At 43.9% G+C, this 14499-nt stretch overlaps 3 protein-coding genes across 3 annotated transcripts; 2 read left to right on the plus strand and 1 right to left on the minus strand.

The window, feature by feature from the left end:
• Window positions 1-617: 617 nt before the first annotated feature.
• GL218_09076 (uncharacterized protein) lies at window positions 618-1826 on the minus strand (the record flags this gene model as incomplete). Its single annotated transcript, XM_033585900.1, has 3 exons — window positions 618-959; window positions 1110-1709; window positions 1773-1826. The coding sequence occupies 3 exons, from the start codon at window positions 1824-1826 to the stop codon at window positions 618-620; spliced, it is 996 nt and encodes a 331-aa protein (XP_033440126.1).
• Window positions 1827-7870: 6044 nt separating this feature from the next.
• GL218_09077 (AAA family ATPase) lies at window positions 7871-10657 on the plus strand (the record flags this gene model as incomplete). The annotated part of the gene is made up of 10 exons (XM_033585901.1): window positions 7871-7897; window positions 7947-8066; window positions 8140-9054; window positions 9114-9188; window positions 9247-9700; window positions 9769-9798; window positions 9855-9993; window positions 10042-10121; window positions 10185-10214; window positions 10272-10657. 10 exons carry the CDS (start codon window positions 7871-7873, stop codon window positions 10655-10657), a joined length of 2256 nt encoding a protein of 751 aa, XP_033440127.1.
• Window positions 10658-13008: 2351 nt separating this feature from the next.
• Window positions 13009-14493, plus strand: GL218_09078 (uncharacterized protein; the record flags this gene model as incomplete). Its single annotated transcript, XM_033585902.1, has 1 exon — window positions 13009-14493. One exon carries the CDS (start codon window positions 13009-13011, stop codon window positions 14491-14493), a length of 1485 nt encoding a protein of 494 aa, XP_033440113.1.
• Between the last annotated feature and the right edge of the window lie 6 nt (window positions 14494-14499).

The raw sequence follows: 14499 nt of genomic DNA on the forward strand, positions 1-14499 counted from the left end.
GCTCTGATAGATACCTAGAGGATAGGGAGAACGATAGCATGACTACATGGAGTCACGGAAGGCGACGTTGGAGAGTCCTAAATATGTACTGTACGTAGATTAGGATATGATTTGCATCGAATAAATTTCATTGTTTTAAATTTTGTTGATCCTTTTACATTCACATGTTTAAGGACGGAATCAACGCCTATCATTAGATTTGTGGCTGAACTCTACAGTCTGTGGCTAGGGTTAAGCCACATCAATGGAACTGTGGGCTTCCACAGCATAAGGTTGTTTATTTATCACGTGATCTTTGCAACGTCTTATAAGTTACAGAGTGAGAGACATTTCAAAATCATCGGATTTTTATTAATGTACCGGAAACTAAACACACTGAGATGCAGCAATTATTATTACATGATGGGTGTATACGAAAAATATAATAACATAAGGACTAAAAGTAGGGATGGAGAACCACTTGAATTGGCTATGGAACGTAAAACACTTATGCGCACTCAGCAAGCGTGCTAAGTGTTTTCTAAAAACAAGCCGAACATAGAAGCATTAATCACAAAAGGTCCCCTCATGTGTAACACGTAATCTCCTGTGCTGAGCAATCGAACTTTAACGGCCGATTAGGTGGGAGTATCTTCCCCATCATTCTGACGCGCTGCTTCCGCTGCTTCAGCCGCTTCATCGCGTGCATCAATCTCGGCTTCTATGTCTTCATGGAGGTTATAAATATCCCGCAAGGTTCTTTCCTCAACCGGGAAGATCAAATCGTTAGAACTGGTATCTTGCAGATCAACGATTTCGCCTGACAAGGGGCTTCGAATCTCCTCGTTGCCTTCGAAGTCGATGTCGCGTAAGAGGATGCGACCTGAGGCAAAGGTCTGTCGGTTCGATCCGACTTCGATAACCATAAGCTGCAGCGGTTCGTCCCGGCGGTTGCCGCTGAACACGGCCCGATCATCTTCCTAAGTGTCTCGGCGACGTCGGTCCAGCGACAACCCCTTGACTTTTGCTAGCTCCTTGACAAGCCTTTCCTTATGGTCTCGTAGGAAATTCAGTGCGTGATGCACGATGGTGAGGTTGCGCGGTGTAGATAGAACAAGGTACTTCTTTACCTTTACTCCATCGCATTCCCATCGCAAGCCGCTCCCAACCCACTGTCTGTTTTCTTTTCGCGCAAAGTACCAGTCAGGAGGGTCGGCACCAAAGCCGTTATACGTGAGGTTGAACTGGAGGTTCCAGTTATATCTATCCCAAGTAGCCTCAATCTTCTGTTCCAAGTAGTTCTGAGGCGTTAATGAGCCTCTCTCTTCTTCGATTGGAGTCGAGCCAACTTGTTGCAGTCTTCGTCGCGTGGTTCTACTGTGGAAGAGGGGAGGAGTTGCAGGTTTCTCAATTGCTGACTGACAAGGAGCTCTAGGCGATGCATAAGTATGGTCCGGATCATCTGTCTTTGATAGCTCCAAAGCCGTTTGGACAGCGTTCTTGCACTGTTCTTGATGTACCCTCATCGCGTCAAATCGAACCAGCCATTGTTGGAGTGTTAGGCGGCGCTTTTCCAGCCATGATGAATCTCCTGTATCTTGGTACGTCTCAAAGAGCTCCTGACAATGAGTGAGGACATCGTGGGTATGGCGGGTGTTTAGTTCTTCAATTGTGAAGAATTCGTCGTGATTGGGGACCGGTATTAGGATGCGACACCATTCTTCACCGCGCTATTGAAGATGCGTTAGCATTTGTGTTCATTATTGTGGCTGGTTGTCAGCAAATTAACTCACTAGATCGCCTGCAGATGCAGCTTGGGGAGACTGAAGTGCTCGTGATGATGCCATATTTCTATCGAATCTTAGAAGTGATTTTGTTATTGCTTAAGTCTATAGCTTCGGAAGGTCAGTAAGAATGGTGCGAACGTAGAAAGTTAAATACGAAGTAAAGAACCATTCTTTACTACATGCGTGTAGGTAGATAATCAATAGTCACGAAACATTTTGCTATTGTGTTTGTTATGATATATTTGCCTGCATAAAATACATGTATGTTCAGGGCAACCGTTTCTCACATAAGGTACTGTATGCTACTTAGGTACCTACAGTTTGCATTACTCGAGTGCCTCTTCAACATGACCACCTATTTACATAATTAAAATGGGGTTATAATCCGATCTTGCATCAATATTCACCTTTAACTCCTTTTACTAGTCTTCATAGCTATGCTAACCATTTATGTAAGTACTTACTTATAACTTATAGCTGAAACTTAAGCCTTACCATATCCGGGTAGAATCGACACTGCACATTAGCTGTATTAGTATTATCTGACATATAAGAAATGGAAATAAAAGTTTAGCATTTGCTGTATGGTTACCCATCCATTGTTAAGCGGCTCAATGAACATCACGTGACCTTCGCAACGTCTTATAAGTTGTAAGAACGTGAAATTACAAGAATTTTTTCATTACTGTACCAAAAACTAAAATTAAGGCGATATAGATAGTTAATTTTATCCAAGCCAGATAATAAAAGTTTATCTTTTCTAAAACCCAAATGTAACCGGTCTCTCAACTTCCAGCTTCGACAAAGCTGTCTCGCAAAAGCTTTCCGGTTAAACAAGACAGGTAGACACTTATACAAGTACATTCAGTAAACATTCCAACCCTGCTGTCAAAGTCCTTAAAAAGACGACATAGTCATAGCTGGCGATTCATCCTCAAAACGCGTAGGAGTGGTCATCAATTCAAGGCCACAATATCCTTCGGAATCATTGTCGTAACTTAACGTTGTCTAGCTGCACTCTTTCCTTCGACGTAGCTTATGAGAAACTCGCGAAGAAGGTGAAGATCTCTCAAGGTCTTCTCTTCAATTGAGAAGATCATGTCGTCGACGCTAATTCCACCAGGATGGATTCTTGTATTGGAAAGGGGACATATGACTTCCTCGTCACCATCGGGATTGATATCACGGAGGAGAATACGACCAGAGCTAACTGTCACTTCATTTGAACCCGCGGGAATGATATGAAGTAGTAGATCTTTTTCCTTGAAGGTGTTGCTAGAAAAGTGCCGAGTGTCTTCCTAGAAATCTCGCTCGTGATTCTTCAACGACTGGTTCTTAGCTTGGGCTAGTTTGTGGATTAAGGTATTCTTATGGGCCCTCAAGTAGTTGTGTGCTTGGTGAATAATATTGGCATTTCAGCGCGTACCCAGAACGATATTTGTCTTAACGTCGACGCCTTTGGCTGGCACTTTCCAATCGCCCACGATCCACTCGCCCTGTACTTTTCGTGCGAAGTGCCATTCAGGTGCCGAGTATGTTGAGATACCAGCATACAAGAGAGTGAAACGAAGCTTGTGCTGTCTATGCCAGGACATCGAGATTTTCTTTTACAAACATAGTGGCAACGGAGTGACCACCTCTTCTTTGACTTGATGGGGGGTGTAATCTCGACGGATGATTGTTGTATCTTGAGTAGAGGCAACAGGTGCTACTGGACTTATAACCGCTTCGTGATTGTTGGTAAATGAAGTGGTATTGTTCGACGGGACTACCTGTAGAGGATCTAATGTTGCTTGAAGAGCATTCCTGCATTGTGTCTGATGTATAGCGAAGGCATCGAATAGACTAATGTAATTCTCGAGTGTCGCCCGATATTTATCTAGCCAGGTTTTATCGCCCGTATCATGATAGGCTTGAATAAGGCCTTGAGATTGCTCAATAATGTGCCGAGTATGTCGGCTAATCGTTTTCTCCATCATATGAAACTCATCTTTGATCGGCGTAGGTGCAGGTATCAGAACTACTGAATGCTCCTCTAGTTGACTCTACAATAATAGGTTAAGTTTTATTCACAGTAACTAGGTTGAAAGAGGTTGACAAGTTTCTTACTTGGTTCCCTCCGGATGCAAGGTGAGGGAAGTGTTGCTCCCCCACAAACGCCATTTTGCTAGGTTTCTTCCTCTAGATACCTATGGTGTATAAAAATTTCAAGAAATTTTGTCTTGATGCAGATGGGGTGAAATAAGACGTTGTGTTTTTGAAGAAAACAAAAGAAATAAAATTCTAAGGTCGTGACATGCTAATCCACTAAAGAGTAGGTCTAGAGTAACCGTTGCTAGGGGTTTCTCAGTAGTTAGAATCTAAATACCACTGCATTTATTAGAAAGCACATCTTCCAAAGTGAAACTCGGCGTATAAGGTGACCAAACACTGAAATATAAAAAATAAACCTTTAAGTGTACCTTCTAATGTACCTACAATACGCATTTACCCTCAGGCACCGACCAAGTTTACTCGTGCCGTAGAAATAGAATTCAGGTTTTTAACACCTGTGAGGTAGCTACTGCGTTATGTACCTTAAGTACAGATTCCAAACCGAGGCTACCTATGATTTAGGTACTAACTATATGCAGCTTCAATTTTCGAAATATTTACATGATCACTGCAAAGTGCTATAGCGTATTTTGAGTCGAAATTGATGCTAATCCCTAAGCAAGACTATTAGAATACGGGTATCTTCATTACGGGAGGCTGTGAGAAAATTATGTAGGCATAAGTCATAAGAAAATAGCAGGTTCAAAATAGGGGGTGTTGGATAAATGAATGAAATGGGAATTTTTGTCCAGAGAACGATTTGCAAGTACATAGGTACGTTATCGAGTATCTTCTGTTTTCTTAAGCGAGAAAATACAAACCTTAAAAGCTTAGGTACAGTTAGGTAACATATATAGGTAGATAGCAGTGCATCAATTAATCGGGATGGTGCCCCTAGGCGCCTTGGAGTCCTGGGAGTAAAAACGGGGTGGCGTAGTTGGGAGCACCGGGCTTCCTATCCCTTTGGGAACTTGCCATTTTCAGGTTTTTCGCGGAGGGGGCCTGTTCGAACCGGCGGATAACAGGCTCCAGCCGACTTTTTGCACTTTTTATCCTTTTTTTATTTTTATTTTTCAATTTTTCATTCCCTTTTCTTTTTTAGAAAGTATTTTGGTGGATTTGCCTACCTGTCGCAAGAATTTGCAACCCTCCACGCAACCAACCCAGGTGTCTCTAGATATTCCAAGTAAATTCACCAAGGTCAGTAATCTCGAGTATAAATCCGTTGCATTTTCAAAAGCGCTCATTTATTCCATGATGAAACAGACCATCTATAATTAAATAGGAATGCGGTCACCTAATATATGATCTTGCTAATATTATGGCAAATAGCTTGATTAAAGGAATAATACCACATTTTGTAGGATCTGACCCTACCCTATTAGAAAAAGCATAATACTAGGTATTTTTGTTTTATTTTATCATAGATCATAAGCTGCTCTCGAAATAGAATAACCCGAAGCACTGTAGGACTAAAATCTCAACTCATTCCTCCCCCCCTTCACGTCTACGGAGTATTTTCGACACTTAGTTCATCTGCCCTTCGATTTAGTCGTTGACTTGCTGTTGCATAGAAGAAAAGATAGAAATATTGATGTTGCCTTAGTAAGATGAATCCCTGTACTTTGGTTTCTAATTGTAGAGTGGCGTCTACACCCAAAACTCCCCTTAATTCTCGCTCATTTGGTCTCCAGTCAATTACCCATTGAGTGACGACGAGGACCTTTACGACACAGCTAGCCTCAACAATCATCCTAGCCATTACACGCAGGAATTCATCCCTCTGTATCTCTTCGCATGCGTCTAAGCGGTCAATTATCAGTGTAATAGTTTCTTCTTGATGGAATATCTTAATTGTGTCGTATAGCAGTCGGCTAAGTACGTCGATGCTTTTATCGTCTTCGACATCGGTACCAGCCATGGGTCGATCAGAACCCAAATGAGCGAATTCCTCGGCATCTGACGTTAGAGCTAGCTTATGTGGCTCTAAGAAGTTCTGTCCTCTACGCCTAATTAGCTGAGCAACGATAATGGGTATTGCTACGCTGAGGGATCTTCGGTTCGGTCGGCCAAAGAGGAAGAACGCATGCGGCGTTTCCGCTTCTCGCTCTTTATCGGAAGCGCCGAGTGCTAGAGGAGATAGCCAACAGTGACGCTTTATCGCCGCTATATTAGTGTTGCTGACCCCAGTGAGGATGAGCATCGAAGAGTTTCCGTTCGCTGACCACTGGGAAATAATGTCACCGAGTCCTGAATTCCTGATATTCGTATATGTAATTTGCTCGTATACCCCTTGCTCGTAATAAGCTTCATCTTGAAGGCTGAGACGATAGGATGCCAATTCTTCCGTCTCGAAGAGAGCTAATGACCAAGCGGGAATACCCAAGAGTTCCTGGAGCCGGGAAATGTAGTTATGCGCATCACCTTGAAGAAGTACTAGTTTCCGAATAGTTAGTAAGGTGACATTTGTGTCTTTATTTATAGGGGGGAAAGATTGAAGGGTATACTTACTATCTATTCTCCGCAGGAGATCTTCGCATGTTAGCAACTAGGTTTTATATAGTAAATCATAGGCTGTAAGATATCTGCCTACCATCATTTTTCTTTTTTATTTGGCTAATATTCAAGTTGATTAACTCCTCGCATCGCAAACGAACAGTAAACACTCGTTCATTCACTCTGTCCGATAGTTCCTTGAATTTCTTTGAATTCAGTATAGTAGTTATCCATCTCCCTGAGTTTGAAGAGGTGAGCAAAGCTAAATTCTCAGATAGGTAGACATTGATAATAGACGCAAGTACTAACGATAACCGTGTCGAAAGTAGTATTTAATTACCTCCATGACCAACTCAATGATTGAGAGGTGAGCGAGCGAGCAGTATGTTTCTTCTTAAGCCATTTTCGAGTATGGTGTCATTACTGTAACACTGCTTTAACATCTCAAATCCTGGCAGTCGGTCTCTTATTCCTTCTAGGGCAGATGATATCTGTTCCTCCATTAAGTGCTTGTTAGAACCGACCTAATAAGTACCTAGTTAGTGTAGGACGAGGCAGAATTTTCACTCTCCGCTAAGAGTGAAAGAGTTTCTAGACTTACTACAAAAAGAATGGTAAGGGTTCCAATTGCAAGTCCAGACCAGGGTTTCCCAAAGTCTTTACACACGTCAAGTGCTGGTTTTATGTCATTCATAAAGGTAAGGACGTGATTTGCGAAGCTTTGAGACTTTTTAACACATCGTCTCCATCCAAAATCATGCTTATTCCGGAATCCATTGTGTGCTTGTCGACAATACCTATCCCAGAAATTCGTAAACTCATCATGGCTAGTGCATCTCAAGGCTTCCTCCTCATATGATGACAATCTTCCATCTTTCTCCAACTTTTGGTGGAACTTGGCCTGTTTTTCCTCGACATCTTTGAGATATCTCTTATCCTCATCTGAGAGATTGTAGTCGCTTACGTCAATCTGAAACTCAATCTCCGAGCGGGTTTGTCTAGGCATTGCTACTGATCACGATAAGCCTAAAAAGAATTCGCGATGAAGTTTTTATTGGATGTGATTGAATTTGTAAGAATACTTTACTAGGGATAAATTCTACTGTTTACCAATACGTACATAACTTTCATGTTTCGGTGAGCCGGTGACACTATTAAATGCATCTTACACTCCCAAACACATCTGGCTCTATCAGTGGCGCAGCTGAGTATCTATGCATGATGCGATTCCAGATGTATCCAATAAGAGAGTTACCGGGCGGGAATTCACGGCTTGAGATCCAGAGCCTGCTGCAACATCTAGCTTTTCTGATAGGAACCGACCAATTATGTGACATATAGGTAGCACCTAATTTCAATATTGTGACCGTAGTTCTGCAAGAATCTTATTTGGGAGAACATGCTTATCCTACCCATATGAGTATAGAAATGGGCTAAATCCATGAACTCTTAATATACTAGCTTCCAGAGTTTATATCTTCATGTCCATTTATCACCGCCCTAAAACATCCAGGATGGCTGAAACTAGAGATGCGAGAAATGTGAGTGATAAAAGGAGGTTAAGTACATATATATACTAAAGTATACCAGCAGGAGGCTCTTATTAAGGAAATCCAGGACCTAACTACGCGATTAGCACGGCTTGAAGCTAAGTGCGCTACGGCGGACAAATTACCCTCGGCAAAAGATGATGATTTGAAAAAAGAAACGGTATGTAAATGCAATAAATTAAATAATACGACATTGTAATCTACAGTATGTGCTCACTTAACCTTAATAAAAGGAACATGATACGGAATCGAAAAAGACACACGAACCCTGGAGAGTGAAATTGGTCACAAACCGTCGGGATCCAAGCTCTCAAAGCGGCGAGAGGAAAGATTTTGAAGAAACTCAGGCTCCGGAGCCAGACAAACTTGACGGCCAAGAAGCTGCTTCTATCCTCAGGCTAGTTATATATGACTCGAAGGATTCAGGGAATGCGGACGGGGGGTATGGCGAATTGGAGATACTGAATCAACGTCTTCGCGAATTGCTCAAAGGGCTTCTTGCACATCATCCTACACATGATTTCTATGGCCAGTCTGTAAAAATCAGATCACCGTATGAGCCTCTTATCATGAACTTGGACCTCCTCATTGAGGAAGCGAAAAGAGATCCTGAGAATGAGGAGGACAACATCGCAAGAAGAGGCCTGGATCAAATCCTCAAACTCCTTCAACAGACCAGTGGTGATATGCAACTAGACGATTATCTGAAAAATAGAGAATCGCTGACTAAATCAAAAAGTATTACGTACGACACTCTATGGACTATTTTTCCCCCGGGGACAATTGTCTATGGCCGTCCTTACTTCAAGAACGACCAAGTATTTATCGTCCAAGATACCGAAGAGTTGTGGCCGAGCGAAAAGGAGTGGTTTATCTTTTGCCTGACTTACGACTGGGACGGACGAGTCTTCAAGCGAAAGCCTATCAGATTGGGTATTCCTAGGTTCCGAGGAACGAAGTCCATCTCTTCTCTTCCGTATTACCCACTATCCGAAGCCAAGGATGCAGAGGAAATCAAGCAATTATTAATTGAACGTGGGAAATTATATCGAAATTTTTGCACTGCAGGTGACGGCGAGAAGCGGTTCAATTATAATGGAGTAGCTATGGCGGATAAGTTCGGGTTTCGAGGCCATAAAGAAAACTGGGTGAATAAAATCTTGGTACTAACAATAATCTAAACTTGCTAACAAAGCTTGAATATTAGGCTTCAGCATTCAAACGCATGATGATGGGCGATCCCGACGATGAAGATACCGAACCAGGACCCAAAGAACTTATCGTATCACCCATCATACCCATATAAAATTTGCATATGTTCTATTCTAACATATTTCCAGGTCAAAGGCGAAGTGATGATCGATTTTGAGTCATATTATCTACATGGTCCACAGTTTAGGCGTATTGGAGACTTATACATAGGTGATGAGTCTGATGAATGCACTTGCTCACAGTGTAGAGATAATATGGCCTTGGCAGAGACATACCATCGTGATTTCGACGAAACAACAGGTACTGGTGATTGGGCCGACTTACAGTTCATGCTCTGCCCTCCAAGAATATTAGGATACATACTCCGCGAGAAGCAATGGGCTCAGCTCTACATTAGGTACATCAAGCCCATCAAAGATAATGACTCTACATTTAAATCAAGCCTTCACCTAAAAGGTGACTCCTATCTCAGCGAAACAGAGATGAAAGATCTATTACTAGATCTAGTCAAGACTCATGGTCAAGGCCAGGTTGCTGATCTGGTACAAGATAAAGGGAAGGGACTCGTAATTCTACTATATGGTGAGTAACTACTCTATTGGATAATGCTTGAAACATATAGAGTGGTATACGCTGACCCTAACATATAGGGAATCCCGGAGTTGGGAAAACATCGACGGGTACACTTGAAAAAAAATGCCACCAATACTACAAGTACTTAGCTAATTTTCATTAGCGGAAACACTGGCCGCTGCAGCAGGTAAAACACTGTTCAGCATCGGAGTAGGAGATGTTGGAACTAAAGCTCAGGATGTCGAGTCCAACCTGAGGAGAATATTCGACCTTGCTACAAAGTGGAAAGCCATTCTATTAATGTATGTTATCTCTCACTGCCAAGATAGTATGCTGACATGAAACATTAGAGACGAGGTAGACGTCTTCGTACAAAGTAGAGGCATTGGTCATCAGGGTCCAACGACAGAGCGAAATGCTCTTGTTTCAGGTAATATACACAAGCATAATATATTTTAGGTACTTCGGTAACAAATTTTGTAATATCATCTAGTCTTTCTTCGTGTTCTTGAATATTTCCAAGGTAAAATTCCCCTCATATTATACCAAATCGTATACACAATTCACTGATGCACCTAAGGTATACTCATATTGACTACGAACCAAATTGCCCTATTCGACGTCGCTGTTCAATCTAGGATACATATCGCGATCAAGTACACCGAATTGGATAAAGCTCAGTCCATCGCGATATTCGTACAACGTTTGAACCTATATAATGATAAGGGGCTTGTGGAAGAATATGACAAGATTGAGCGATTTGGAAGAACGGACCTTTATAAGAAAAGACTTGACGGCCGGCAGTTACGGAACCTCTTGGCCTCGGCCATGGGTCGAGCTCAAGCCCGGCAGAACGGCACCGGTAAAATGAGATTAGACGATATCGAGATAATCATTAGTATCATGACATCGTTTAAAGGGGATCTGGAATACCAGACAAGAAGATACCAAGGTAAATTCACTTAATATTCACTCCTATGACTCTTACTAATCTGCTACAGAAATTCAGCAAGGCGGGCGTTGATTTTAGTAACTTGTCTAGTAGCAAGTCCTACTATTGGAGATGACTAGTAGGACTATCAACTGGGCCGGAAAGACTGATAAATGAGGCCTATGTATACTTTCAAGAGATAGCTGTGGGCTAGCCTTCTAAATAATCAATCATTAATCATTATAGCACTGAATGCTGTAGCCACATGATTTAGCGATACTGATAAAGCAATCTTGCTGGTAGCCAGTTGTTGCGTTATCACCAGCTGATGTTGTAGCCTGAGATAACTAACTCCCTCCTCTATTATCCTTTTTTTTTGTTGGGATATGGTTATGAAAGCGAAAAATAGCGAAGCAACGAGCAGTTCCCAGTATATCTTCCATCGTTTATTACGATACTCTAGATAGAATAAATCAAGTATTTAACTTAATAGCCTGATACGTAGAACGTACATTGTTTATTCAAAATCTAATTGAGTGAACTACAAACACAAAACTGATTATCTGCAAACATTATTCTTTATTGGAGACAAACCTAGCTATGAAGATAGTCAATCATGTTCACTTGGTTTACCTTACGTGCGTGATTAAGGTGGTCTGTCCCAAGAGCCTTTCGTATTAATATGCAATCTTTATCACTCTAGGTCTACCAACCAGAGATTCATAGAATTATTAATACCTCAGGAATCCTGAGCATAGGTAGATCCGTACAATGATTTCGTATCAATCATGTAATCACTCAAGTCATTCGGCAAGAAGGAGCAGGCGCAACTCTGTCCTCTATTATTCACAGTGGATTCTCCCGCAGTTTTATTGGTATGTGCATCCCATGTCCCTAGAATTAGAGCCGCAGGGGTTAATAAGAATTCTAGCCCCTTGTTCACAAAATTGAGCTTCCCGAGGGGTTATCTCAGGACTTCGTACTGTATTGCGCTACACTATTATTTATCTACTTAGAGGCCTAGCTACAGTAAACATTGGATCGATAAAGCAATAATGCTGGTCTGCTAGTCACCTATTGGCGTGAACAGTATGGTGTAATCATTTTACTGTGACCAGTGCCTAGCTGTGAGTTTAGACGAGATATTTAGCACAGTAACCAATCAGAAGAGCTAGAAATGGCTTCTCAATGACCAATTTATATCATCCGAACAATAGGAAAAATTATCTACCAGACATGACCTTGGTGAATATTTAGAATTGATATCTGCTCAAGCAGTGACCTATATACTACCAGCCCGGTGACTCTTACAGCTTCTTGTCCCCTCTACCACCCCATCCCCTATCGCAAAATCGTCGTCTAAGAGCTTTCCAAGACTCCTCTTTCCTGTGCCCGAATTAAAAGAAAAAGAAAAAAAAAGCCATTAGCACGTTCCACCAGGAAAGAGCACTAGCAGATAATAAATTTCTACTCCTCCTTGTTAATTCCTTGATATGAACTGATCCTAGCATTGGCCCAGAGAATTTCTAGAACCACAGCAGCGACCTTAACAGTCCACGGGCTACCTATAATCATCACCAATTCGGAGACTGATTAGGTATCATAATTATTCCAAAAACTTTAGTAGCTCTTTAGCAACAGCAATTCTTATCGACAGACAGAAGATACCTTCAGTAGCTGACACCCTTAGCGGCTCATACTCCCAGCGGACTTCGTGCCTGCCTTATCTAGACAGTATCGGGTCTTTCCCCTATATCCTCTTCAAAGGCGATCATCTAGACGCGTAAAGCTCTCACACATATCCATACACAGAGCACAGGATAGGTCATCGCTGCTTCCAAGTATAATCGCTGTTTGTTGCAACACCAACAGAAGATCACAAAGCTTCCGGTCGCTCTTTCACCTGGCAGACAGCTTCTTCAGCCCAGAAGGGGAAGACCGATACTGACCTTCACCGGCCCTAGATCTCTAGTAAGTATGCTCCTTCCCTCGTCGCCTACCATCTTGTCTATCTTGTCTCCTTGCAATTAGTTGAGAGGCCAAATATTTGCCCTTCAGCACAATACCCATTATCCATCATCCCGAGATAATACAAGCCCAACAAGAACTACACCAAGCTGCAAGTCTATCCCTACGGCTAGCCTAATCATCATACTCCTTCCCATACTCCTTCCCCATACCCCCCCTTCCCAATCCTGCTCATACAGTGCAACTCGCCTATAAATATCTACACTATTCACAACAAGAACCTTGTTGGGATAGTACGATGACCCACCGTGCTTTCTGCAAAGGCGATCACATACCCTTAACACCTATAAATATACCCTCTCCAGTTCCCTTTTCTAACGAAGTCCAATCCCCAGTCTTCCCAGTCGAAACCGCCAAGATGTGCTTCGTCGAATACGTCGGCTACACCTGCGGACACACCAGCGTCCCGGTCATGCGGCCCTGCCCCATGACCACGCAGATGCACAACAACCCCTGCTGTCCGCGCCCGGCGTGCCGCCCCATGCTCTCCGCGACCATGTGTCCGGCCTGCGGACGCATTCTCCACGGCCGGTACATCGACATCATCGAATATGAGCACCGATTCATGCACGAACGCGGGGCCTGTAGCTGCAGCATCCGGTTTCCGCACCTGCAACAGCCGCGCATGGTCACCCACAGCGGAAGTGACTACGGCCCCACTTTCGGCATTGCCGAGCCCTCGGTACCCAGCTTCCCGGCAACTGCGCAGATGGACGGTTCCCAATTCTCCTTCTCTCCGTCAGCCGCGGCCTTCACACCGTCTATTGACCCGAGCCCATACTCGGAATTTGCACAGCCATCGACCTCCAACGCTGCTAACATTGCAACAACAACTCTTCCTGCCAGCATGGCTAATATCAACATTAGCACACCCTCCGACATTCGCAGCGCTAGCCCCGAGATTCCTAGCCGACAGCGCCCCGGAAAGGGCAAGCGATGGAAGGGCAAAGGTCGTGGGGATCAGTCCTTCTACCAGAACAATCGCCAGCGTCGTCGCGCCTCAAGCTCCGGCACGCCCCGCAATGGCCCCGGACTACCGCCCCTATTCGAGGAAAAGGAGAACAACTCCTCTAGACGCCTCAGCGTATCGGTCCGTATGCTAAGTCTCTTCGGCGCCGAGTGGACACGTGACCATGCCGAGCTACACCGAGCCGGTCGCTGCTCATGTGACATTACGTTTGATCGCTATACCGGCCACGAGGAAATGCGTGAAGAAATTTCCGCTGCTGCGACTGCTGCTAGGAGCAACAACGACAGCAACAACAGCGATGGTATGCCCGCAATTCAGTATGGCCCGAACGACGCTCGTCGATACGCCAACGATGGCGAGAGCGCGAACACCTTGCCCACGTACAACTACAACGGCAGCAATGGTGCCAGCGCCTCCGGCTACCAGAGCCCCGGCGTATCAAGCTTCGCGCCTAGCTTTCAACCACCTATGGATCAGACAACGCCGCCGTATCTGCACATCTCCAACACAGTCCATCAATACTGGACTCCCCACAACGCGCAATCCGCACCTATCACTCCCGTCGCTCCTGGTCAACCTGCCCGTTGGGCTTGTAGCCCCTATGACACATCTGCGATGCAGGGCCACGGACAACAGCCCCAGCCCCAGCAACAGTATGGTTACACCGCCAACACACCCGGAGCTCCGTTTTTCCCCAGCGCTATTAGCCACCCCGTCGACATGCAGACCATTTACTACGAACCACAAGGTACCCCTATTGTTGGACTGCCCGTTGGCGCGGGTCCCGAAGGTGACTCTCACATGCCTCCCTTCGAGAACTGTGAGCTGTACTACCCCAAGCTTTCTCCGGAGCAGCGCCCGGCATCTCACTAAAGATAT

Source organism: Daldinia childiae (genome assembly GCF_008694065.1).
Source record: "Daldinia childiae strain JS-1345 chromosome Unknown Scaffold15, whole genome shotgun sequence".
In the NCBI taxonomy this organism is placed as follows: Eukaryota; Fungi; Ascomycota; class Sordariomycetes; order Xylariales; family Hypoxylaceae; genus Daldinia; species Daldinia childiae.